Source organism: Gossypium hirsutum, chromosome D02, assembly GCF_007990345.1.
Source record: "Gossypium hirsutum isolate 1008001.06 chromosome D02, Gossypium_hirsutum_v2.1, whole genome shotgun sequence".
Taxonomy (NCBI): Eukaryota; Viridiplantae; Streptophyta; class Magnoliopsida; order Malvales; family Malvaceae; genus Gossypium; species Gossypium hirsutum.
Window position 1 is genome coordinate 610110 of NC_053438.1, and position 26845 is coordinate 636954.

General features: G+C 32.7%; 4 protein-coding genes and 1 pseudogene across 6 annotated transcripts; 1 reads left to right on the top strand and 4 right to left on the bottom strand.

The window, feature by feature from the left end:
- Positions 1–88: 88 nt before the first annotated feature.
- Positions 89–3320, bottom strand: LOC107960732 (uncharacterized). The gene is made up of 6 exons (XM_016897024.2): positions 3121–3320; positions 2469–2600; positions 2212–2379; positions 1121–1315; positions 537–635; positions 89–440 (listed from the first exon to the last, which is right to left on the bottom strand). Exons 2-6 carry the CDS (start codon positions 2532–2534, stop codon positions 261–263), a joined length of 708 nt encoding a protein of 235 aa, XP_016752513.2. The 5' UTR covers positions 2535–2600; positions 3121–3320; the 3' UTR covers positions 89–260.
- A 4661-nt stretch (positions 3321–7981) lies between these two features.
- Positions 7982–9279, top strand: LOC107960720 (BTB/POZ and TAZ domain-containing protein 3-like; annotated as a pseudogene).
- A 433-nt stretch (positions 9280–9712) lies between these two features.
- On the bottom strand, positions 9713–13069 carry LOC121214400 (uncharacterized). Of its 2 annotated transcripts, XM_041087922.1 has the most exons (4): positions 12106–13069; positions 11243–11372; positions 10343–10441; positions 9713–10100 (listed from the first exon to the last, which is right to left on the bottom strand). In XM_041087922.1, exons 2-4 carry the CDS (start codon positions 11306–11308, stop codon positions 9951–9953), a joined length of 315 nt encoding a protein of 104 aa, XP_040943856.1. In that variant the 5' UTR covers positions 11309–11372; positions 12106–13069; the 3' UTR covers positions 9713–9950. The 2 variants fall into 2 exon arrangements, 1 of the variants encoding a protein (XP_040943856.1); XR_005909983.1 differs by lacking the exons at positions 9713–10100; positions 10343–10441 and having other exon boundaries at positions 11185–11372; positions 12106–12213; positions 12285–13050.
- Positions 13070–16214: 3145 nt separating this feature from the next.
- LOC107903391 (sm-like protein LSM36B) lies at positions 16215–18938 on the bottom strand. Of its 2 annotated transcripts, none has more exons than XM_016829418.2 (4): positions 18806–18938; positions 17667–17825; positions 16576–16689; positions 16215–16478 (listed from the first exon to the last, which is right to left on the bottom strand). In XM_016829418.2, the coding sequence occupies exons 2-4, from the start codon at positions 17779–17781 to the stop codon at positions 16432–16434; spliced, it is 276 nt and encodes a 91-aa protein (XP_016684907.1). In that variant the 5' UTR covers positions 17782–17825; positions 18806–18938; the 3' UTR covers positions 16215–16431. The 2 variants fall into 2 exon arrangements, with proteins under 2 accessions (XP_016684907.1, XP_040943857.1); XM_041087923.1 differs by lacking the exon at positions 18806–18938 and adding an exon at positions 17997–18088.
- A 3235-nt stretch (positions 18939–22173) lies between these two features.
- LOC107903384 (formin-like protein 2) lies at positions 22174–25964 on the bottom strand. Its single transcript, XM_016829405.2, has 4 exons — positions 24097–25964; positions 23817–24016; positions 23365–23609; positions 22174–23195 (listed from the first exon to the last, which is right to left on the bottom strand). Exons 1-4 carry the CDS (start codon positions 25629–25631, stop codon positions 22380–22382), a joined length of 2796 nt encoding a protein of 931 aa, XP_016684894.2. The 5' UTR covers positions 25632–25964; the 3' UTR covers positions 22174–22379.
- Positions 25965–26845: the final 881 nt, after the last annotated feature.

The window sequence follows — 26845 nt, forward strand, 5'->3', positions numbered from 1 at the left end:
CAATTTCAAGAACAGTCCTTTTATTTTTCATATTTTAAAATGTAAATCCAATTATTAATACCGTTAATTTTTTTGTTAAATTTGCTGGTGTGATATTCTGACATAGAAAGAATACTCACTTGATAAGTAACAAGAAAACGAAATTGTTATGAATTTGAATTTAACATAAGAAAATATTTAACTATGTTCATAGTTGGACCTATATTTTTAAATATGTACTTGTCACCTATGTTTGATATAGATATCCACTCGAAGTCGAACTAATTTATGCTACATATGTCTTCTATATACCGAAGTGTTTCTCGATCGTCATCTCCGAATCCGATCCGTCCATCGTTATTCAACCAGCGATCACTCAACGAAGGCAAAATGCTAAACTCGTAATTGATTTTGAAAGTTTTAACATACGGATGATTCCATTCCGACATGAATTCTTCAACCTAAACAACCAAAAACAATTATACAATTAGCTTTAAATTAATAAATGAATCAAATTCATTAAAAATTATATGTTTTTGGGGTTTAACAAACTAAACCTGTTGATGCGAGAGTTTTCTTAATGCTGCGACATCTTTGTTCCTAGCAAGCTCTTTGGCATTGCTCAACAGTGAAACGTATTCATCATACATACCATTCTGGATCAATAGATAATCATGGAAATCAAATGTTATGACCAAATATATATAAATATATACACACTGAAAATCCAAATTTTAAGTCGGTTTAGATATATATTAGATTATGTCACACCTAATGACTTAAATGAAATTTTTTGAATAATTCTGTGACCATTTTGCAACTTTTTAAAGTTGAATGACCAAAATGTAAACTTATTAATAATTTAGTGACATTGGGTGTAATTTACTCATAATATTCTTGACTAGCATGTAAATTTATTAATCATGGCGGATTAGATTTCCAAGTGGCCCTAAGTGATCGAATAACAATAATAAAAATTCATATCATCACTTTAACAACAGCAAACCAACAGTATTATCAATCAAAATAAAAATAGATAAATCACATCATGCCGAATCAAAATATAGGTATCGAATTATAAATTTCAACATAAAAAGGGGACTAAAACCATGATTAAATAAAAGTTAAAATTTGTGCTTACCATTTCAACAAAGGTTTGCCTCAGTTTCGAAATGCAATATTGGGCTGCTTCTTTTTGCTTCAACATCTCTCGTCGTTGATCATAGTAAACAAACACCTCTTCTTTCATAGGTATAAGTTCTTTCTCTAAACCTTCAATGGTTGATTTCACTTCATGTTGCTCGATTCTTAGTTCTAGTGATATTTTCTTAACGATCTATGCATGTGAATATATATATATAGTTAATTTCACCGGACGTCTTGAATTTTGAAATGGTTTCAGATTTCAAAATATTTTAACCTAGTTTTCAAAGTATCATTATCGTATCAATTTTGTTCTTCTGTAAAGCTTAACCAGTAGCTTGAGTGTTAAATGCAAAGGCGGAGGTAAGGGGATAGGCAGTGGCCTTGCCTCTCAATATGGTCAATTTTCTCCTTTAGCCCTTTTAGAATTTATGAAATTACAAATTAATGGTAAAATTACACTTTGACTCTTAAAAATTATCATTCAATTTTGCACCCTAAGTAAAATTTTAGCTCTGCCCCTAGCTTAAATATGACATAGAGCATGTTTGAAACACGTGGATGAGATTGTTAACACCTACCTGCCTATTGAGTAGACAATTTGAATTTGGTTGTTAACAAAAATTGTTAAGGGGAGGCCGACTCTTTCCGGAGTAATCTTCGAAGTGTTGTTTGTCAAGAGATGTTGGACCCCTCAACAGGTCATTATTGTCCCTGATCGGGATTTTGTCTCCCGACTTTACAAAGAGCCTGAGGGGGGTTCAATAGAATAGGAGCATCTCTTGAACCATGAGTGACGCACGGCCACCTACCAAGCGTAAATGCTTATATGTACTTGGTAGGTGATCGTGTCTGATCAGGTGCTCTCATTTTATTGAACCTACTCCATAGAGTTAGGCAAAACTCTTATCAGGGATAATACAACTCATTGAAAGGTTCGTCAACTCCCAACGGATAACACTTTGAAAACTTACGAAAGAACCTTATTGATATAATAATACTTTGATTATTCGATTAAAATTTTTATAACGAATATTTCGGAGACATGTAGATAAAATGAAAACATAGGATTAAGTATAGGGAATTTACTTTGATTTGCTCCTCTATGGCATTTCTCAGAGTTGAGGAATTGAAAATGTTGGGATTTTGGGCAAAATCAGCCAAAGCTTTCTCTTTTTTCTCTTCAATTTGTTTAAGCTCTTCAAGCATATGGATATACCTGGATTTATCTCTATTTCCCCAATTAAAACAACCAATCTGCCAATGCCATCATTAAAAAGAAAAATAAGGTAAAAAAGAATGAAATTCATGCACTAAAACTTTAATAAATTATATAATTATCTTACAAAGTTTTGTAGTAATGATGTAGTGCTTAGATCAAGATCATTGAGTCTAGGTTGCCTTCTACCCATCTCTTTAATGAACTTCCTTTCTATGACCAAATTATTACTTCCATGGGAAATCCACCTTTGAAATCCCTGCAAATATTATTAAATCATTTGTGAATTTTGATACCCAATTAACAACCCAACCTGGTTGAATCCAAATCTGAATTAACTAGAACTTAAAACAATTCGAACTTAAAATAACTCGAATAAGTAAACTCATGGGCAACGCTGGTGGGAGGTAGGGGCTTGATCCCCTAAAATAAAAAAAGTCACTTTTAGCCTTTTAGAATCGATAGGATTTTAAATTAGTACATAATAAAATTACATTTTAATCCTTCAAATGATAAAAAAATTCTGACTTCACCCTTAAATAAACCCTAAATAACCCGAACTCGAAATGATAAGAATATACCCAACCTGAAAAACCCAAACCTAAAACCCTAAATTCGAAATGATCCGAAAATTTCAAAATTTGAATTTGACCAACAATGAATGTAGCTTCAACTTCTGTTTTCCAAAACATACCAAAACATGAATATAGAAACATAATCATTCAACAACCATTCAACCACATGAAAAAGGCTAAAATGAATTGTAAAGAGCAACTTACTTGAGTATGATTTGGTCCCCCTTTGTGCTTAAGAGGAATCTTGCAAGCTAAATTAAGCTTATCCAAAACAAGTTGCAATTGATGCAACAAATCTTTTTGCAAATTCAATTCATAAAAAATGCTTAATTTTCTGTTGCTTAGACGATAAAGCTGCGAGCGTGTGTCTCTCCATTTCAACTGTCCACAAAATCCCACCACAATAATTTATGATATCTAATCCAAATTTCGAAAAAGAAAATATATCAATACAAATATATATATTGAGTTAAATTGCATTTTGCTCCCTTCAATAATAAATAAATAAATTACTTCATGTATGTTATATCAAAAAATAAATTAGACCTTCTATTAAAAAGTTCATCAATTTTTACTCTTAAAAACGGGTCCTTTTACGTCAACATGAGGTACACGTGACACGTTAAGTGTAATTGTTTGGTTATTACGTCAACATCACTAATTTTTAACAAAAATGAGTAATTTGCTCTTTAATCTAACATAATTAAAATATAGGGCTTCCGTGTTCCTTTCACCGATTTTTCATATGTTAAAAAGATGATACTTACGAACCTGTATTTCATAAAACATACCTTTAGAAGTTTGTAGTCTTGGTCCATTCGATTCAACTTTTGATCCACTTCTTCAACCAGTTGCTGAGATTTTGAAATTTTGGATTCTTCATCCAAGTCTTTATATGGCCAAAACTTGACGAAATAGAATTGATGAGCCTTTTTTTTAGGCTTATTAGTGGCTTGATCATGATTAAGGGTTGGATCAATTACGGTCGAATTTTCATGTTCTTTGCCTCCGAGGATCGGAACTTGCTGTGTAGAATTAGCTTCTGAACTGTCCATTGCCATGTTTATCTTTCTGCATACACAAAATTTGCTTTCAAAGTTGGGATACAAGAAGCTATGAAATCGAGATTACGAATCGGCATAATACCGAATGAAGATCAGATACAAATATATGTTGGATATGAGGAAAGAACAAATAAATAAGAGCATGCAAAATACAAATAGTTGGTCACCTTGATTTGGCCTTTCAAAAGCAACAAAAACAGATGCTAACTGCAAATATTGTGGAACATCATTCACAAATAAATATGACAAATTAAGAAATGGTGTGAACTATGTAGCTTAAGACTTTAAAAGGGTTTAATTAAAACCCAAAGGCCTTGCACCCCACTCCAAGTCATGGGTCAACTCTTTTGCCACCACCTTCTCACTATATTAATATATATAAAAAAATACCTTAATAAATTATTTAATTGAACCAATCAAATTGACTTGATCTGTTCGACCATTAATTCGATTCTAAAAATATTGACTATTAATTTAGGGTATCAAGATAAGTGTCGTATTCATGAAGTAAAGACTTGTACTAATATATGATTGGATGAGGCTTGATCTTAGTCTTGTAAACCATGACTTAAATTATGGAAAGCTTTACGAGATTTGACTAGGAAAGCAAGCCTCCATGGATGAAAGTGATTGGGTTGTCAAGCGAGAGATAGTTAAGTATAATGGCTAAGATAATATTTTAAAATTGTAGAAGAAGATACAAGCAACGACATATATCAAAATCAACATGATGAATCATTACATATTCAAACTTACTCATCAAAACAAATTCAGATAAAATAATAATAAATAATTTGAAGATTCATTGTGAGAGACTTTATCCATTTCAACCCAAATATTTCACAATACATTTACACTTTGGTATTTGGAGTTTAGACTATGGATATGCATTATGGATGGCACACACATTTTATTTATACATTGATAATGAATTTTTTTTTTAATTTAGAAGCGAAGTTGAGATTTTAATAAATATTTATTAATGTGATGTTAAATTATGTATAAATAAATATAAATTTAATAATTAAATTATTAAAATATTAAAATACTTTAAAAAAAAACATAGAGTGTTCTGAATAGAAAAAAACATCATTTGCCTTATTCATTTCTGAGATATCTAGAACTTCTATATGAGGGAGGTCAAAATTTTGCAAGGTTTCTTTTTTGACCAAAGCTATTTTAGCTAAACAATTTGCAACTTGATTCTGCTCTCTGGGTATGTAATGTAAGAGCCACTATTTTTCGTGCGCCAAGATGGTTTGAATTCTCCTAACCAAGGTTGAATTAGACGTAGTGGAGATACTTCCTTGGATAGCTTTAACAATCTCCAAATTGTAAGATTGGATAGTGACCTTTCTATGACCTCTATGTTGAATAAGCTTGAGGCCCTCTAGAATGGCCAAAAGTTCGGCATCAAATATTGAGCCCCTCCCAATATATCAATTAAACCAGAGATCCACTCTCCATTATTATCATGAAGTACCCCCCAGCTGTTGTGTTTCCTGAGTCCAGGTATACAACATCGTTGGTGTTAAGGATAATATGTTGTCTAAAAAGTCGGTCATCAATGGACAAGTTATCGCAACCCATCGTTTCATCACTGAAAGTTGAGAAAAACTGTTTGAATAATAGAGTTATAAAGTCAAAGCTTTAGAAATTATGCGGTCTTAAGTTGAAATCTTATTATTGGTGTATGTTTAGATTTTATATAAAATTATAAGAAAAGTAAAATAAAATACACTCGTAACAATATTCGATATTTTGTAAAAAAATACGTTTTTGATCATTTTTCAATTGAGTGGATGTCTAATTAACTCGTTACACCTGCTCATAGAATGGATTTAATTTCATTGCACAATACATAAATAAGTGCACTTTGCAAGACAAATATCATGCCATGACCAAACCAGCATGTTGTGAAAGCATAATTCGGAATTGTACTCTTTGTATACTCACATATCCTTTAAAGTTCTGTCATCTGTTTGATTGCCAGTAAAATATTTTCCGTAAAATAATTTCAGGAAAATGTTTTACTTTTCTGTAAAATGATTTACTGGAAAATATTTTCTGGTGTTTGATTGAATCTGTGTAAAATATTTTCGGCTGTTTGGCAAATTTCCTGGAAATATTTTTCGAAAAAATTGTTTTTACATATATTGATATATATTAATAAATTTTTATATTTTAAATTATTTTTACATATATTGCAATGATTTATTTATAATAATACTCAATTATTAAGCCACATATTAATCGTTATAAATTGAAAAAATTAATATCAAATAAATTATTTATAATTGTGTTAAAAAAACAAGTATTGAATAATTAAAAAAACAAGTTACTGGAAAATCGATAAATAGAAGCAATTTTCTACCGGAAATGAAGGAAGGAATGAAGGAGGCGATAGAGAAGAGAGAACGGAAAATGTCTTACCGAAATTGAAAGGGTAAGACATTTTCCCTAAAATGTAACCCATTTTCCCTTGTTTTGGAGTTCATTTTCCAAATGGAAAATGTTTTCCGCCAATCAAACGCTGGAAAAGTTAGAAATGATTTTCTGAAAAATCAATTCATTTAATCAAACAGACCCTAAATGTACATCTTTTATGTCGTTACCCGTCTTAGCTTGTTGGGCCTGAGCTAAGTCTGAGCTAATCTTTTATTGTCTTCTTTAAATACCCACAACAATCTTAAGATTTTACCGCCCTCAAACTTACTTCCAAAAATTCAAACTCTAAATATAACAAACATACGAGTACACTCTACTAAATGAATACCAAAACATTTTACAACACTTTAACTACAGCAATTAACATTTTAATCAATTTAGATCGACTCTTATAAAAATAAAATAACAGAATTATAAAGCAATTAAATTTCAAATTTCAGCCTAATAAAAATCTAAAATAAAAAGGGTCAAATTCTACTATTAGGTCATGACCGTGTACTTTGCATATATATGTTGTAATTTTAGCACTTGTACTTTAATTTGATCAATTTTAGTTTATTTACTTTTTGAATATTAAATTTTAATTCTGACCAAACAATAACAATTAAATCTACTTGATTAAGTCTACGTTCTCCATCCGGGCCATTCTTAGTTGTTATTTTTTTTAATTTCAAAATATTGATCTTAATGAAAATGAAAATTGTTAAATCCATTTATTGATTTTTTTTGTAACATATGAAAATAATAAGCTGACATGACATATCATATGCGACAATATATTTGCCATATATCAAATTTTGAAAATAGCAGCCATTTGATCAAGACTAAAATTTCAAAACTTTAAAAGTACAAAGACCGAAAATGACCAAATTAAAATATATAAACTAAAGCTACAACTAACACATAATACAGGGATTAATGGTAGAATTTAACCAATAAAATGACTTGTGCATTTGGAAGAGAATTGACATTGTGGCCAAAAGGAGAGTCCTTCAATTTGTAATAAAAATCAACATACAAACTTAGAATAGGACAAGGGCACATTGGTGTTGAAATTTAAGTGTAAAAACATTTTCAATGTCTAAAACTCTCAGCACACTATGCAGCCAATTCCCTCCCTTTACAAAGCACAGAACTCCAAATACTCTCTCTCTCTATATGTATATATTTTTGGTGAAATTACAGTAAGGAAATCCCATAAATAAGCAAACAATGACTACCCTAAAGGCAAGTTTCAGCTAAGAAACTGCAAACATCTAAAACCATTAAATTTAATTTTTTTTATAAATGAAAGCAATTCGAATGATATAAGACATATAAAGGGGAATACATAAATACCTTTTTAGCTCGGCCATCTCTTCCCTAATAAGCTCCTAGAGCTCTCTAGCCGTTTCTCCATGGACCTGCCTAACCTGCCTACTATGACCCCATCGAGCATATCAGGGGATTACAACTCAGACCAGTAGAATCTTCTTTAGGTAGCCAAAAACTCCATTGCACTTCAACCTCATGCTGTGGAATGCAACAACATATCTCGATATATCTCCAATCCCATGGCGTACTGTTCATCTAATGAGGGTAACTTCTTCCTCCAATCCCAAAGCATGATGTTGAAGTGCAAAAGAATCAATGGAGTTTTTGGGTACCCAAGGAAGGATTCTACTGGTCTGAGTTGAAATCCCCAGATGATACGCTCCGATGGGGTCAACCTAGGCAAGTTAGGCAGGTCCATGGAGAAACGGCTAGAGAGCTGAAAGAGCTTATTAAGAAAGAGATGACCGAGATAATAAGATATGCACTAATTTTATCATTCACTACTTGCTGGTATTGGCCTTTATACGTGGTATTCATTTAAAATTGATGGAGTGTGAGTGAAGGGTAGGTGGAGGGGAATAAATGGAGTGAGCACCGAAAACGTGATCGATACCCTTTTGTTAGCTCGGAAATACGATGCACCAAGGCTCGTCCTCATTTGTGTTCGTATGGTCGTAAAGAAAATCCGTATCTTCAACCGAAGGATGGAAATTGAGGAAACGTATTTATCCATATATTGAGCAAGAACTTGTGGAGTCCGTTGTTAAAGCGGATTCTGTATGTCAAACTCGAGCCCTTATCGTTTTTCGATTTATGGTTATATTGTTATAAGATTGTCTTGTTTTAATTGCTTTCCTTTTCCCCTAGAAAAAGCAAGAGAGGCAAAGGAAGATCGAAGAGAAAAAGGTCTATATGCAATTATACGAAGAGATAGAGGTCCTTCACATTTGCAAAGACGGTTGTCGAACAATTGGTCCTCGTGACAAAATGCTGAAAGGAAACCAGATTGCCTGCAATTTTCCAGCTTGTAAAGGACTCGAAGCTTTAGTCCGTCATTTCTCCGGTTGCAAGACTCGTGGTCCCGGAGGATGCGGTCATTGTAAACGCATGTGGCAACTTCTCGAACTTCATTCCCGTATGTGCAACGAACCCGATTCTTGTAAGGTTCCTCTTTGCAGGTAAGCAAACCTTCGATCAGAACTCAAATTTGTGTGTCATATGTCAATCGAAATGTTGGTTTCTTAAAACACATCAGTGCCATATACAATGCTTCAAAACCGGACCGATAGCCGATTCCGGGGACTGAATCGTTGTTCTAAATGGAAGCTATTGATTAACAAAGTTATTGCAGCAAAAAATGGAAGCTATATTTGTTCTGCTCTATATGATATATATATATATATATATGGCATTACCATGTACTTTTAGTGGAATGATTAATGCTTCATATAAATTAAAGAAGTTTGAAAATGGGAAAATAATAATAGAAATGTTAATATGGGTTGATTACAAAATAAATACTCTTATTTTGTTGTTATTCCATTTTCTTTAAATGTTCCATATTGAACTAATTTCAAGAAGAGCCTTTTTATTTTTCATATTTTAAAATGTAAATCTAATTATTAATATTGTTAATTTTTTTTATTAAATTTACTGGTGTGATGTTCTGACATAAAAAGAATACTCGCTTGATAAGTAACAAGAAAATAAAATTGTTATGAACTTAAATTTAACATAAAAATATATATTTACTATGTTCATAGTTGGACCTATATTTTTAAATATGAAAAGTAAATGAATTAGATTAATTTTATGAAATAAAAATAAGAGGATTAAATTCTAAATATATGAAGAATACATAGACTTGAAGATATTTTAACAAAAAAATTAATATAATACAAGTATTTAAATTTTATGCGTATTGAATACACATAAAATTAAAATCTTTTAACAAATAAATACTTTTAATGTAATTATATATTCTATATTTAAAAACAAAAATATTTTGAGAAGCCAAATGAAACTTAATCTTCTTTTCCTAATATAACTCAGCTTTTGTAATTTATCATCATCAAAATCACCATTTACGTCTCCGTTTCTCCGTGTTTATCCCGGAATTTGTACATGTCACCTATGTTTGATATAGATATCCGTATCTAACACTCACTCGAAATCCAATTAATTTATGCTACATATGTCTTTGATATATCAAAGTATTTCTCGATCGTCATCTCTGAATTCGATTCGTCCATTGTTACTCAACTGACGATCACTCAACGAACGTAAAATGCTAAACTCGCAATTGATTCTGAAAGTTTTAACGTACGAATGATTCCACTCCGACATGAATTCTTCAACCTAAACAAACAGAAACCAAAAACAATTATGGAATTAGCTTTAAACTAATAATCGAATCAAATTCATTGAAAATTATAAATTTTATTTGAATAATCTTATAGATTCTAATTATATATGCTTTTTTTTGACACAATGCCTAGAACTATCAATAACTCATCTTCAACCAATCAAGCTAAGACTCAATCAACAAAATTATAATTTTTTTTAAAAATTATATGTTTTTGGGGTTTAACAAATTAAACCTGTTGATGCGAGAGTTTCCTTAATGCTGCACCATTTTTGTTCCTAACAAGCTCTTTGTCATTGCTCAACAGTGAAATGTATTCATCATGCATACCATTCTGAATTAATAGATAGTCATGGAAATCAAATGTTATGAACAAATATATATATACACACTGAAAATCCAAATTTTAAGTCGGTTTAAATATATGCTAGATTATGTCGCACCCAATGACTTGAATGAAATTTTTTGAATAATTTCGTGACCATTTTATAATTTTTTTAAGTTAAATGACCAAAACATAAACTTATGAATAGTTTAGTGACATTGGGTGTAGTTTACCTACAATATTATTGACTAGCATGTAAATTTATTAATCATGGTAGATTAGATTTTCAAGCAGCCGTAAATGATCAAATAACGATAATAAAAATTCATGTAATCATTTTAACAAGTAACAAGTGCAAACCAACGATTTTATCAATCTAGGCCTACTAACAATATTATAAAAGTAGATAAATTAAATTACACTGAATCAAAGTATACATGCCGAATCATAAATTTCAACATGAAAAAGGGACTAAAACCACAATTAAACCACTAAGACAGGGGCAGATCTAGGGGGTTGGCAAGGCCCCATTAAAATGAAAAATTTTCTATATAAACCCTTTATAAAGTATAAAATTTTAAATTAGTAATGGTGAGATTACACTTTGGCCCTCCAAAAATGATAAAAATTTGATTTAATCTTCTAAAAATTATAAAAATTGTTCAAAAAATTTGTTGTATTGAACAATTATTTTCTAAAGCACATCACATTCAAATTGTCTATGCAATAGATTATTTAAGTGATTATTTTAAGCCATCATTAAAAAGAAAAATAAGGGAAAAAAATGAAATTCAAGTACTAAAGTCTTACAAAATTTTGTAGTAATGATGTAGTGCTTAGATCAAGATCATTGAGTCTAGGTTGGCTTCTACCCATCTCTTTAATGAGCTTCCTTTCTATAACCAAATTATTACTTCCATGGGAAATAACTTTGAAAGCTCTGCAAATATTATTAAATCACTTGTGAATTTTGGTCCCAACCTAATTCACTGAGCTGGTTCAATCTAAACTTGAATTAATTAGAACTTAAAATAACTCGAATAAATAAACTCAGGGGCAACGTTGATGGGAGGTAGGTACCTAATCTTCTAAAATGAGAATTTTCACTTTTAGACCTTTAGAATTGATAAGATTTTAAGTTAGTACATGATAAAATTACACTTTGAACCCCTCAAATGATAAAAAAGATTAGGTGTCAAATTAGGAAAAAAAAGTCAAGTTCGAGTACCAAATTCGATCCCCAAAAATTTAAGTGCCAATTTAAGAAAAAAGCATCAAGTTTGCATACTCAATTGGACAAAAAATATTTAGATATCAAATTAAGAAAAAAAATGTAAAGTTTAGATAACAAATGTTATATTAAGCAATTATTTTAGGAACACATTATTAGTTGAAAACTGACTACTAATTATTTTAAGCACTTAACGCGTGAATTCCGCAACTATTTTTAAATTTTTATCGAATTTATATTACAATTTAAATAAAAAATTATCTCATATTTTAAAATTAAAAAATCAAATAAACAAATAAAACGGTTAGAATGTAGTAGTTTGGATAGTAAATATGGGGTTTTTAAATTATTTGTACGAATGATAACACCTACGATGATAAAATTCCTATGATGATAAAAATCTAAATTTTTTATCTCTAGCAGTTTCTACGAAAGCAAAAACCTTTCTCTTCCTTCCTTCCACTATCATTGCCGTTAGCGTTTTCAGCTCAGTTTCCCGGACCTCCTCTATTCTCAAGTCTCCAAAGTTCACTCCAAAGCCAGACATAAGCTAGTGAAGCACAAGCACAAAACAATTAGAATCATATGTAATATATAGTAAACAGAAGAAAGGGTACATACCTTTTTAGCTCAGTAATCTCTTTCCTGATCTCTTTTGCCCAGTCTAGAAGGTTATCATGATCAATAGTATCCTCCATGCTCTCCAACCAATACTCATTAGCGTCATTCTTCCTTTGATTTTTTTGCATCTTGCATATATGTTGATAGTCTGGGATGAACATTCCCACCAACCCTTTCAGCGGACAATTCTGCTTAGTAGGGCATTTAACATGGTGATTTTTTTCTAGGAATTCTATCAATTTTGCACACAGTTTTGGCCCCCTAGCTGCCCCTTTTTATTTCCTCCGTTAAGACCTAGGAACTACAAGTAATATAACACCATCTCTCTCAAGTGCACTATAATACTCAGGCGGAAAAGTGGACCATATATTATTCAACAGAGCCAATTATATATAGAAGCTAACCCAAGTGTACTAACTGCTTAGAAACCTAGGTTTAACCAAGACTTACAATTACAAAAGAAAATAACACATTTATTAATTCACAATACAATTATAATATGGCATAAACTTCTCTATTGCACACACTTACTTCTCTCTTTTTCATCATCACATGAATGAAAGCTCTTACCCTATTTATAGAATTTAGTGATCATTGGATTGTTGACACATATCAACATCCTTACCATTAATTTCAAAAATATTTATTAACTAGAATGTTCATGTATAATATCCAATCTTCTAGAAAATATCCTATTTCTTTATTTTATATATATATATTCTAGAATATTCCAAAGAAACTATCTCTTAAAAGTTAAGTTTAACTTTTATCTAGAAGTTGCATTGACTTTCAACACTCCCCCTCAATGCAAACTTCTCTGAACTTCTCAAACTTTGGTTTACTTGGACTCTTCGTGAATATGTCTATAACTTGCTCATCTGTCTTTATTGGCACCATCTTGATCTCCCATTCAAGAACATTCTCACGAATATAAAGATAGTGCACTTCTATATGTTTTGTTCTTGCATGGAAGATTGGATTCTCTGCTAGACGTATGGCTAATAAATTATCGCAAAGAAGCCTTACTTGATAGTCTATTGGCTGATGAAGTTCTTCTATCAGTTGTTTTAGCCAAGTACTCTATTATGCCGCTGATGTTGTCAATCGATATTCTGCTTCAATGCTTGATAATGACATTGTTGGTTGTCTCTTGTTGCACCCTGATATTACTCTTAATCTAATACTGAAGATGTACCCAATTGTTGATTGCCACGTATCATAGTCTCCAACATAGCCGGTATCACAATATCCAGCCACCAGACATTCTTTTGTTTTCTTGTATAAAATACCAAAATTAATTGTGCCTTTAACATACCTCAAGATGCGTTGTATTGCATCGAGATGAGGCTTCTTAGGATTGCTCATGTATCAACTAGCCACTCCAACAGATTGAACTTTGTCCACAATTTTACTGATACAGGGCAGTCCCGAAACACATAGTCAGCCGATTCTGGACTCCGTCCACACCTAGGGCAAGCAATATTAATACTTATTCTTCTAGTGCATAAATTGACTAAAGTAGGCAAATAATTCCATGAAATTCTCCAAAGTGTAATTTTTTGTTTTGTGGTTAGATTTAGGTTCCACAGTTTCTTATAAAAAGCCTTTGTGGCATTTTGGAGGTTTGTCATATGTAAATCGTGATTATTTTCAAGGAGAAGTTTGTATGCACTTCTCATCGAGAAAATTCCTGTAAGCTCGCCTCTCCACACAATCAAGTCCTCATGCTCCTTAATAGAGCTGCCCATGGGCCGGGCGGCCCGGCCTGGCCCGACGGCCCGCCCAAAATATGGGAGGGTTCGGGTAAAAATATAGGCCCGAAATATGAGCTTGGGCAAAAAACGAGGCCCGTTTAAAAAATGGGCCGGGCCTCGGGCACCACTTTTTGGCCCTGGCCCTGGCCCGGCCCGAATATAATAAATATATTTTTTTAAAAAAATTTAAAATGCTTTTAAAATATTTTTTTATTTTTTTATTTTTAAATAATTTTTTAATGTTTATTAAAAATGGGCCGGGCCGGACCTAGGAGGTGGGCTGAAAATTTTTTGGGCCCAATCCGAACCCGGCCCGGCCCGACCCATGGACAGGTCTACTCCTTAACAGCCAGAGGAATTCTTAATATTTTTTCCGCAACACTACCCACAAAGGTATTCCTTATTAAAATCTCATTCCAACTCCTACTCGAATGATTAATTAGCTCAGAGACTTTTGTTATCCTACCATCATTAATCGCACCATATACCTTATAATTTTCAGCCCCCATCAGCCACGCATCACCATGGATAGAAATTTGATCACCTTTGCAAACACGCTAACCAAGGCCATCTTTCAACAAACCATTCGAACACCAAATACTAAACAAGGTATATGAAGGTACCTTGCCTCCACAAAATCACAATTCGGATAATATTTTGCCTTTAAAACCTGACTTAATAATAAGTTCAGGTTGCTAACAAGACGCCACCCCTGTTTAACTAACAATGTGATATTAAACTGATTTAAGCAATGGAACCCCAAGCCTCCATTCTCTTTCAGCTCACACAAACTAGCCCACTAACACCAATCAATACCTTTTTTATTATGACTTTTCTGCCACCAAAATCGAGCAATTATACTCTCCAACTCACCACCACACAATGTTTTAGGTAACAAAAAGCATGACATTAGCTTGCAAAACAGTCTTAATGAATACCTCCTTACCTCCTTGCGATAATAGTCGTGTACTCCAACTATCAATTCGTTTTTTGATCCGATCCTTAAATGATTGACAAGCAACCTTCTTCCTCCAACCCACCTTATTTGGAAGTCCCAAATATCGTTCTATTTCATTTGATGAGCGAACCCCCAGCACACTTGAAACCCCAAATCAATCCCCCTCAGAGGTACTCGAACTGAAATAAACAGAGGATTTATCATAATTGATGCATTGACCACAACAATTTTCATATTCCTGCAAGATTTGTTTCAAAGCAATCGCCCCCCGTTTCATTGGCAAGCTCGAGATGTTTTTTTATGTAAAAACTATATTTATAGAAAAAAAAATTATGCAAAACACCAGTGAGACTTTAGTTAAAATGATAAAATTAAATATTCGTACTTTTTATCAAATTTTATATAAAAATTAGGGGTGACAAAAAAAATCCAAACACAGTGGGTTCTAATTTGATAGGGTCGAGCTTAGAAAAAATCATCTGTCCCAAAGTAATGACCAAATCCCCATTTTTATATATAATATTAGTTTAAAAATATGATAATAAAATATATATTAATATTTACTTTAACATAATTATTCCTAAAAAACAATTAATAGTATCATTAAAAATAATAATAATTAAAAACTATTATTCTATTTTGATAAAAAAAAAGTATACAAAAATTATGTTGTTAGCAGATCAAATCGGAGTTCAGTATAGCTTTTATTTTTCGAGTCTGGGTAGGTAAATTAATTTTTATTTTGGGTTGGGCAAGTATCGGGTGATGTTGGGGGTATATTGGGTTGGAATCAGCGTGGGCAAAAAATTGGTTTAAATAATATTAAGTTTAGAAATTATGGTAAGTTTGAAATGTGTAATTTTACATTTTATATAAAATTATAAAAAAAATACAATCATAAAGATATTTAATATTTTGTAAAAAATATTTTTTTTATCATTTCTCAATTGAATCAATGTCTAATTAACTCGTTACGCCTATTCAATCAAGGGTTTAACACCTACTCATAGAATAGATTTGACTTCATTGTACAGTACATAATATATTTACTGATTTTTTTGTCAGTAACATGTAAAAATAGTAAGCTGACATGATATTTCATACACGATAATATATTTGCCACATCAAAATTTGAAAATAGCAAACTTAATGAAGTTAATAGTGCCATTTGATCTAGACTAAAATTTCAAAACTTTAAAAAGTACCAAGAATCGAAAATGACCAAATTAAAATATATATATAAACTAAAGCCACAACTTACACATAATAAAAGGATTAATGGTAGAATTTAACAGATAGTGCATTTGGAAGAGAATTGACATTGTGGCAAAAAGAAGAGTCGCTTCAATTTGTAATAAAAATCAAGATACAAAACTTAGAATAGGAAAAGGGCACATTGGCCTTGAAATTTAAGTGTAAAGACACTTTCAACACACTATGCACCATCAGCTAATGTCCTCTTTGATGTGCTTATATAAAGTACTGCATAAGTAAAAATGAAAATTCACCATCATTGCCAACAAAGATGCACAACTGATAGAATGGAAGGTGTTATTAAGGTTTATATAAGAATCATTACCGTTATTCCCGCGAATAAATGCGTCACCGTATTTGTTTTTTAATTGTCCATTGACATATTCTTCTGTTTGTTCCATAGCTATGTTCATATATCCATCTAGGCAAGCTAGGATACCTGTAAAAGGGGCCGGGATATTAAGGACATAAAACTCTGGGGAAGACTTGTGTTATATTGCTGCTACTTTTCATTTTTCTTGAAACACTCTGTTAGACACATATCTATACTTGGGTATGGATATATGATCTCTCAAATTCATGAAAAAGGGTAAAATTACCATAGGGGCCCCTACTCAAATAGATATTTCGTCAATCACGCTAGTTTTTAACAGTACAAATGGATGAAATTTTTTACAGACAACATCGATCTGCTTTTTTATTTAATATACAGGGACTAATTTGCCCATTTTTTAGTAAAGAGGACAAAATGCATTTTGACTCGTAGTACAAGAGCCTCCATGGTACCTTTACCCATGAAAAAACTTCTAAAAATTAGTGAACAACCCCACATTTGGACACGTATCAAACACACTCGAGCCTGAGTAACATAGACTATCAGCATGGGAAAGAATGTAAAACCTGATGTTTACAAGAAAGTAAACCAGTACTCTTTTACTTTTCCGAGAATTTGAGCTAAGCTCTACACACGCATGAAAGAGAAAGACTTCGTGTAATAAACAAAACTCAAACAAGCTGTCATGAACATACCCGTGTTTGGAAACATTACCCGTATTCAACACACTCGAGTTCGAATAGCATAGACCATAAGCATTGGAAAAAAAGTGAAAAACCGTGATGGTTACAAGAAAGCAAGTGGTAATCATTTCCCTGTTCGAGAATTTGAGTTAAGCGTTACACATGCCAGAAAAACTTCATGGGACAAACAAACTCAAACAAGCTGTCAATCCAAATCTATCTCCAAGAACAGACACTACGAAGATGTTTGGTCTTTAACTTAATTCAAGACATAAACAGTAATAATTGAACTTAAAAAATTGAAGAAGAAAATGAATAAATAAATCTAAAAGGATAATGTAACAGAAACATATATAGACGAAACAATCATAAAGCCAGAAAGAGCAAAGAGTAACCAACCTCTATAATCAACACCGGAATTGAGTTTCACGACAACTGGTCGACCACGAATCGATTTGAGGAAATCTGCAGGTGTTTTCGTAGTTGCCGACCCTTTCTCTCCTGTTGTACTCATCTTCCTTACCGCAATTATACCAAAAGCTTTCCCAGCGTACAAAACTACCAACCATATGACAGTTACAGTCAAGCGAATAATCCCATGGAAGTAAGGATACAAAAATCAAACAAATGAGCAGACAACAAGGAAGCCAATCTATTAAGACTAGCATATATGGATAGTGCATACACACACACACAAACACATACATATATTAAACCATGCATGCTTACAAATCCAGAGTAAAGAACATCACGAGTCCACACAAACTGATTCAAACACATCAAATCAACTTCAACCTAGCAACATCCAAATTGCATTTTTCCCCCACTACACAAAAAAAGAGCAAAATAATCCCTATATGTTAAATCAAAGAGGAAACTAATCCTGTTTAAAAATTCATCAATTTCTGCTATTAAAAATTGGTCCTACAACATGAATGAAATTTTCAATAAAAAAGACCAATTTGCTATTTGTTCTAACGTACAGGATTAGTTTGCCCATTTTTCAAGTAGAAGTGGCAAAATGCAATCTAACTCCTGGTAAAAAGTCCTCTATGGTACTTTTAGATACTGGATTTTCATATTATATAAATTAAAAACAACATCTCACAACTCACATATATAAATATAAACGCAGCTAATTCCCTCCCTTTACAAAGCATAGAACTCCAAATACTCTATAAATATATTTTTTTGTGAAATTACAATAAGAAAATCCCATAATTAAGCAAACAATGACTAAAGGCAATTTTCAACTAAGAAACTGCAAACATCTAAAACAATTAAATTTAACTTTTTTTTTTAAATGCAGTCAAAGGGTACCCTAAAAATCTAAACTTCAAAATTAAAAATCTATTCTCTTCAAAGAAAAAATAGAATCCATAAAAAGGGTACCCATGATTATAAAAACTCAAAACAAATTCAAATAAACAAGAGGCGGAAATACATAGGTGAAGCCAAAATAGGGTCTTCAAGCTGACACAAGTTGCTCAATGGAATCTGAATTTTTAAAAAGAAAATTGCAGCAAAATAGAGCTTACCTTGACAGTTCGACGACAATTCGTTCACAAAGGTAATGGGTACTGTGTAATTTGCTTATATATTTTGGGATCTTAGCTATGTTAGCGGGTCGTTTAAAATTACGAACCCTAGTCTGTGTTCACTAAATTACGTTTTTACCCTTTAAATATTATTAATGTTTCGGATGCTTAAAATCTGATATTAGTCCCTGTACTCTTCATAAATTCGAAATTTAGTCCCTATACTTTTTTCTAGCAATTCAGTCCCTTTACTTCTTAGATTTCAAAATTTAAGTCAAATTATTAACCCTGTTAAATTATTTTGTTACATTCAAGTTCATTTCAACATTATTTTTTAGTTGCATGGCTATCGAAGGAGTATTTTTTTAATTTCAAAATGTCACATCAACAAATTTAAGGAAAAAATTTAACATTGTTAAAGGTTCGACATGAATTTTGAAATTTAAAAAATAGAGATATTAAATTCCTGAAAGTAAAAGTACGGGGACTAAATTTTAAATTTGAGAAAAGTACATGGATTGATGGCATATTATAACCTTTTCGAATATATGATCTAGTTCTAAATTTCATCCCTTTAGTTTATAATAATTGAGAAGCTAGTCCTTTAATTTGTTGGGATTTGGTCATCATGCTTGCGAAAACTCAAAACTTAGACCAATTGAGTAACGCTATTGAATCTTATCATTGAATTGCTAACCTGGGAATAATCAATAGTTCAATAATATCTATTTAAGTAAGGTTTAAGATTTGAATCTTATTAAAAGAATATATATATTGGTTTTGGTTTGATAATTTAATTTGGCTTAACTCGAAATTTAATCAAAGCTTAAAGTGATTATTGGATATTGAGCATTCTCAAACCATAAAATACATACACCAAACGCCTTTGTCACGAGCTCATTCATCATGATTGATCCACCTTGCTTGCCCCATTGTCTTCTCCATTGTCACGGGCTCCATCACAATAGACCCACTCTGCTTCACTCATTGCGGTGCTCAATGTGAAGTTAAGGATGGCTCTAATACCATTTATCACGAGATCATTAACCTATTCCCAAAAGACATATGTGATAGTTTCTGCAAGGCACCTGATTTTACATCTAAATATATTTTATTTCTTTTTTGACGTGGGATCCTACCTACTTTTTAGAGCATTTAGCATGACATTAACACCATACATAACTTGATTGGATTTATCTTTGTCCCTAAACAATTTGTTAAGACAGAACCACGACATCCACCACCAACAACAATGATTAATCCGCTCGTCATAGGTTCTCTCCAAACAGGCAAACGACTGGCCATAAAATGTGTTCTATTTCCCATGAGCGAAGATCGAACCCTCAATCACATGATTAAGGGACAAGATCTATCTATAACACTTTACTTGTATATAAATTTTGATTTGTCAACTAATCCGTAATCAATTTTTTTTTCTTTTCCATGCTATTTTCTTTAAACTTCATCCCAACTCAAAATTTTCACATCTATTTTTAAAATATTTTAGTTAATTAAATTTTATGAAAAATATTCAAATTATAAGAATTGTTGTCTAAAGATCTTGGACACATATTCCAAACTAAGTGGGATGAGTTTTGGACATGTCCTCCAAAACTCTACTTAGATGGTTTGGGTCTTGAACATGTCTTTCAAAAAGAATTTTAAGCGAGTGGGTTATGTCGAGGTAAGTCAAGTTTTCGAAATGTCTTTCAAAACTTCGTCCAAATGAATAATATATTGATTAAATTTAAACACAATTTGTATAAAATAAGTCTCGAATATGATATTTCAAAATTCTTAAATCTTAAAGTAAACATAAATAGTTTTTATTTCCTAAATTTTAGGAGTACATTACATAATGTGATCGAAATAAATATTTAAAATATTTCCAAAGTTAAACCAGATTAATTATGAACAAAACCCACGCATAATGAAATTTAATTCGAACTAATTCAGAACAACTTACACATAATTTACGTAAAGTAAAAAACAAACCTAAAACATCGAAGCTTTAAAATATCAACTTTTTACTAATAGTATCAAAGCTTTATTGACAACACATATATTTAAAAATCTAAATATGCAATGATGTATTTTAGAAAAGGGTAAATTTAATCATAGGTCCTTTTTTTATTACCCAACTATAGATTTGTTTCTTTTTTGGTCAGTCAATTATGATTTTTTTAAAAAAAATTGGTCACCTAACTAATTGATATTTTTTTGGTCCATGTCTGTTAATTTCACTAAAAGGAGGGTAACGGGACAGTAGAAAAAGCGGTATAATAATAAATTTTGACCTCAACTTTTACACACTATATTGGTTTAGATATAATTTTAAAAATTAACCCTCAAAATTTACAAATAGTTTCAATTTTATCCTAATTTTTAAAAAAAATAAAGAAATATATAAAAATACATAAATATATTTTTAAAATATAATAATAAATTTACATGTTATATTAATATTAAATAAAAATAATTATATTAATATAAAAATTATGAAGGTGATGGGAAGGAGAGAGGGGGAGGACGTGGGGAAGGGAGAGGGAGAGGAGTTTTTTATTTTTTATTTAATATTAATATAAAATATAAATTTAATATGATATTTTTTAAAAAAATTATGTATATTTATCTATTTTTAAATTTTTTAGACTTAGGATTAAATTAAGATCATTTGAAATTTTGAGGATTAATTTTTAAATTTATGACTAAATACAATATGTAAAAGTTGAAGGCTAAATTTTTTATTATACCAATTTTTCAACTGCCATGTCACCTTTCCGCTAGTGCAATTAACGGAAATAGACAAAGAAAAATCTCGATTAATTGGATGATCAATTTTAAAATGTTCATAACTGAATGACCTATAATGTAATTTACCCTTTAAAAAAATACAATGGTGTATTTATTACCATCTTAAACCATTGAAAAGCCCAATGGATCAACTATCTTTATGCCATGCCTAAATCTCCCTATGCCTTAGTAGATATAAACAAATTGCATGTCCCAATCATGTCATACATAATTGATTTGATTGGACATGCTCTTCAATTGCTGTGTCCCCACTCAAAATTCACATCAACAAATGTCTGAATTTTCACATTGTTCAAAAATTATTTCAAGATTTTTCATGCAACCCACCTTTTATTACATCATCTTTGTAAGAAGTCCACTAATACCCAAAATAGACTTTAATACCAAATAAAAGCATCATTGTCTAACCCTAACCTGCAAATCTTTGTCCACTTCATTCTGTCACAATAATAGCATCAAGATTATATATAAGATTCATTGAAAGTTGTTTATTTACAGGACAGGTCCTCTAGTTTTTTATCACTTACATTATTTCCTCTTCTATATATTACACATAACCAAAACAAGTTCCAAAATCTTGTTAAAAGTAAACATATTTTTAAGTACAGATTTAACCAACAAAAAGAAAAAAAGAAATTACATATCATATATTATAATGTTGGACATTTTTACTAGCAAAAGCACATTTGGATTATGAAAATGAGGCCCCGGTTAGATATTGGGTTTTTCGCGATGACGATGATGGGATTTACCCGAGGAACTATGACGAGAATGATGAGGTTTCGTCATCTGAGGAACTGTAATGCTGAGTGTTGAGTCCGGGGAAAACCGGGGGTGGAATGGGATTTGGTAACGGTCGTGCCGAACTGTATATTGTTCTCTCATTGACCTTCGCGACTTCCTTGCATACTTGATCGAGGATCGAAAGGAAGTCTCTTACAACCATGAAGATACGGAACGGATGAGCTTCTTCCTTGGTCGAGTTTCCGTGGAAGTACTCGGTTATCTCCTTTACCATTAAGAGGGCAACTCGGTCTTGTGCTTGGATCTTTATGATCTCTTCTTCCGCCTTCTTTAGGAACTCATTCATTGATTCCGAGAATTTCCGGCTGCTGTCTTTCAAAGCAACCTCTTCGTTTAGTTTTATGACTTCTCGGATTTTAGAAATGCCAGTTGCAAGTTTTGCAACATCGATGCTGAGAACATCTGAGTCCATAGCGGCAGCTTTCTTCACGTTGGTTAGCTCCCCACTTAAACCGGACACAACTTCCAGGCCAAGTTTACGAAACTCAACATCATCTTGAAGATCGGACTGTTGTATTTTCTCAGCTTTTGGGTTCTGATTGGCATTGGAAAGACGAGAACCTTCAGCTCTGATGATTTCCTGCACAACAAAATGCAGAAGCGTGGTTTTTCCGTCTGTACCCTTTACATCAACGAGCTTTAAGAGTGTGTCGAGCTTGAAAGCATGGGCGTCCCCTCGGTTGGTACCAACATTCATACGGTTCCCTGTTTTAAGCACTGCCTCCAAAAGCTTAAGAAACATTTTGCTATTCCGTAACTCTCCACAAGCGGCCTGCCAATATGAGAAACACAGCAATCCAGAGAATTTCAACAAAACATAAACCGAAACATTAAAATCCTTCATTATGAACAGGTAAAATATCAGAATATCAAGAATAAAGGTTAAAAAAGGGAACAACATGCTCATGCAAGTGGCATACATACAGGAAATCGAGACTTACCTCTAAAGTTTCAAAAGACCTTTTCAGGTACTCGATTTCGGAGTCGAAATTAGCAATGTAAAGCATCGCATCAACCCTCTTGAAGGCAAAAGGTATGTCGAGCACAGCCTTGAGGAATTTCTCGGCTGGACCTAGCTTGAATGGGGACTCGTCAGTGAAATCCTTCAGCTTACGCTCTTCTTCGTTAGTTGGAGCCATCTTTAATAAGCTTTCTAGGAGCTCAGTCCCAAGAGTGTCTGAATTACCTGTTTGCAGTGAAAAAAGTCTAAACAATTTAGAGATAAACCAAAAGCAGACTGCAAATACGTGACAAATTAGAAACCTGTCTTAACTCTAAAGGACACAGGACTAGTTCATATACCAAAGCTACAAAAGGGTTCGGTTTTGTTTGAATATTGAACTCAATATATTCCGGTAATGGCATAAGTAAATCATTTCAAGCTCGGGCTTACCTTCCATGAGAGCTTCACAGACTTCTTCAATGGTAACATTCAATGCCCTCAACAGAATCGCAAGGTTTTGAGACTTCTTCGGATCGAGAACACGATTTTCTTGATTAACAGACGGCAAACTCTGCCTACGACCGTTTTCTTTAGTAGCCGAATTCAAATTATTCGCCGTAAACAACGTCTCGATCATTTCCTCATTCAACCTGCAACCACCATTACAACAAAAATGTAATTCAAAACTATAAACAGATACATAAATGTAATTCAAGACCATGAATCTTACTGAAATGAGCTTGCTTTTATTTGATCCCACACCATAGCCCGATCCGAACTCGCTCGAACTTTATCCCAATGCAAAGGTTTCAGTTTCGGTTTCGGGGTCTCAGCTGTAGTATTATCTATGGATTCATTGTTCTGTAACACCACTGGCCTGGAAGGTGCAACGAGAACCGGTGGACCACCAGGTTCAGGGTTTTTCGCGGCGGGAACCTCCCAAAAACATGGTGGAGGAAGCGGTGGAGGTGGTGGTGGAAGCTTTTTATGTACAACCCTTGATGGAGATTCTTTGTTTTGAGCTGAAAAACTTGAACTTCCATCAGGTGAATACCTTTCTGAAGATGATGAAGATAACCTTGAAGATGAAGGTGAGGTTGAAGATGGGTTTTTTATTTGCACTGTATAGATAGGGACAACAGTGGATCTTTGACTCGGTGGACTTGAGTTCAAGAACGAGTTAGAAGGTGAACATGAGTTGGAATATGGGTATGAAGCTGTTCTTGAATTGAAGCTTCGACTACCATAGTTATCGCCATTAAATTCCCTTCTCGAGCTTGACTCTACTCTTACTACTGGTTCTTGTGGTGGTGGTTGCGGCGGTTGTTGTGGTGGTGGCGGTGGGCTTTCTTTGCCATGTGAAGACCCTCTTGGCGAAAAAAACTCATCTTCTTCAACTTCAATGGTGTTTTCAAAACAACGCATTGATGGACTTTGAAGGAACTGTTCACCACTTTGAAAGGTTTGAACTTTTGGCAATGGCGGCAATGGGTTTAGCTCCGGTGAGCCAAGCTTTTGGTACGGTGGCGATGAAACACCTAGCTTGATGCCGCCATTGCTTGAAACGGTGGCTTTAGCAGCGTCTACTCTAGTGTTAACGAGTGTGCCTAGGTAAAGAAACTCCGAGCTTCGATTCGTTGAAACATATCGCGGCGGTTGTTGTGGTTGTTGGTGCGGTGGCGGTTGTGGAGTAGGTGGTTTTTGAGAAGCATCTGAAGGAGGAATATTTGGAGGGAATAAACGAAGAGAGTCTGAACGGGAAGCTTTGTCGTCGGAGGAAGTGTTTTGGTGGCTACGATGACGGAGGAAGAGTGTCAAAACGGCGAGAGAGAAGATGATGGCGGCGGCAAGGAGAGCGGAAGAGAGGGAAATAAGGAGCAGGTGACGGCGGTGTGAAGAAGGGGAAGGGGAATGAGGTATGAGCAAAGACGAAATATTGGCGGGAAAAGTAGGGAGTGTGGAAGGTTGCGACGGAGGAGGTGGCGGAGAAGGGAAAGAAAGGAAGAAAGGACTATGAGGAGTGGAAGGAGGAGTGGTGGAGAAAGGATATTTCGGTTGTTGTTTCAAGTGAGGTTGTGGCTCCGGCGACGGAAACGGCGAAGATGAAGAAGGAGGATAAACCGGCGGCTGTGAAGTAACCGGGAAAAAAGGCTGGTGGAGTAAACGGCGGTGATACTCGAAACACTCGGCGGTCAACACTGCGGAGAAAAAGAGGAGAACAAACAAAACAACAAAATCCCTCGCTTTAGTTATCAGCATTATCATTTCTCAGAAAAAAAAAACCCCACCTTTGAACAACCTTGAAAGCTGCAACAATGGAGTTTTCAGTTTATTACAGAGAAGAAGCACAATGGGTGTTTACAGAAAGACCAAACCAGACAACATGGGCATGTATGTTTCAAGTTCCAACTCAAAGTCAGAGAGGGGAAGAAGAAGAATGGTAGTTCAAGTTTAGTTTAAGAGATTTAGAGCTATAAACAGACTTTTTCACCACTTTTTTACAGAGATGAAACTTTGAAAGTGATGAACTTTAAACCAAAAACCCAATATTTCAAACTTTGTAAGAAGGAAAAATAAACATAATAACAGACACAGTTAACATTAATATGTGGAGTTTACATCCAGGTGTGATGATAGTGGAGATTGAAAATTTTGGGGAAATTATGGGTTTGATCCCTCTACTCAATTTTAGATTTTTATTATTAAGACTTCTTTTAATACCATGTCTACAATTACGTGAATATTTTTTTTTTACTTTTAAATAGGAGGATAAACGCGTTTCAACATATTAGAATCCATGCCTTCCTATTCGATACTAATTGAATTAAGACTCAGTCAGTTTAATCATTATTCTGCTTTTCTTAATTTATTTGATAATTTTTCAAATTTAGTCCCTAAATTTGAATTATGTTAAAGTATGATGATATGACACTTTAAGATTCTGCCACATCATCATCTGTTTTATAAACAATATATACTTTATTTATAATTTTTATATTTTCAATTTTTTAAAATTTTATGTAATTTTTTAAAACAAAATAAGGTCGTCATCACACCTTAGGGAATTCAAATTTAGGGATCAAATTAAAAAAAATTACAATGTTTCAAGACTAATGTGGATAAAAAAAGTTAATCATACCAATATAAATCGATGGAAGGATTTTTTTTTCTTAAAATTTCCATCAATATTTTAATTAAAATAATTAATGATATATGATTAAATTAACTAATGAAATTATAAATTAAATGATTAAATTATTTTAAATTAAAATATAATGATTAAATTCGAGGAAAAAAACCAAATATTGACTAAAAACAAATTTATATGTTAATTTTTTTCTAACATTTCTTTTTACAGTAATATCAAATATTTTACTTTTCATCTTTTAACTTTAATCTTAAACTTTTTTTGCTTTTTATAGGCAATTCTAAATTAACCCAAAAGTGAATAAACTTATTTGTAAAAATTAAAAAGGAAA

Bases quoted from the DNA above. Each gene is read 5' to 3' on its own strand.
- LOC107960732 (XM_016897024.2), bottom strand. From the start codon at position 2,534: ATGGGTAGAAGGCAACCTAGACTCAATGATCTTGATCTAAGCACTACA. The intron at 2,380-2,468 runs GTAAGATAATTA...TGGCATTGGCAG, and splicing joins CATCATTACTACAAAACTTT to ATTGGTTGTTTTAATTGGGG. The intron at 441-536 runs GTTTAGTTTGTT...TTGGTTGTTTAG, and splicing joins GAAAACTCTCGCATCAACAG to GTTGAAGAATTCATGTCGGA.
- LOC121214400 (XM_041087922.1), bottom strand. From the start codon at position 11,308: ATGGGTAGAAGCCAACCTAGACTCAATGATCTTGATCTAAGCACTACA. The intron at 10,442-11,242 runs GTAAGACTTTAG...CTATTAATTCAG, and splicing joins CATCATTACTACAAAATTTT to AATGGTATGCATGATGAATA. The intron at 10,101-10,342 runs GTTTAATTTGTT...CTGTTTGTTTAG, and splicing joins GGAAACTCTCGCATCAACAG to GTTGAAGAATTCATGTCGGA.
- LOC107903391 (XM_016829418.2), bottom strand. From the start codon at position 17,781: ATGAGTACAACAGGAGAGAAAGGGTCGGCAACTACGAAAACACCTGCA. The intron at 16,690-17,666 runs GTTGGTTACTCT...CCCCTTTTACAG, and splicing joins TTCCGGTGTTGATTATAGAG to GTATCCTAGCTTGCCTAGAT. The intron at 16,479-16,575 runs GTAATGATTCTT...TTACTTATGCAG, and splicing joins ATTTATTCGCGGGAATAACG to TACTTTATATAAGCACATCA.
- LOC107903384 (XM_016829405.2), bottom strand. From the start codon at position 25,631: ATGATAATGCTGATAACTAAAGCGAGGGATTTTGTTGTTTTGTTTGTT. The intron at 24,017-24,096 runs GTAAGATTCATG...TGGTGGTTGCAG, and splicing joins ATAAAAGCAAGCTCATTTCA to GTTGAATGAGGAAATGATCG. The intron at 23,196-23,364 runs GTAAGTCTCGAT...TCATATTGGCAG, and splicing joins GGTCTTTTGAAACTTTAGAG to GCCGCTTGTGGAGAGTTACG.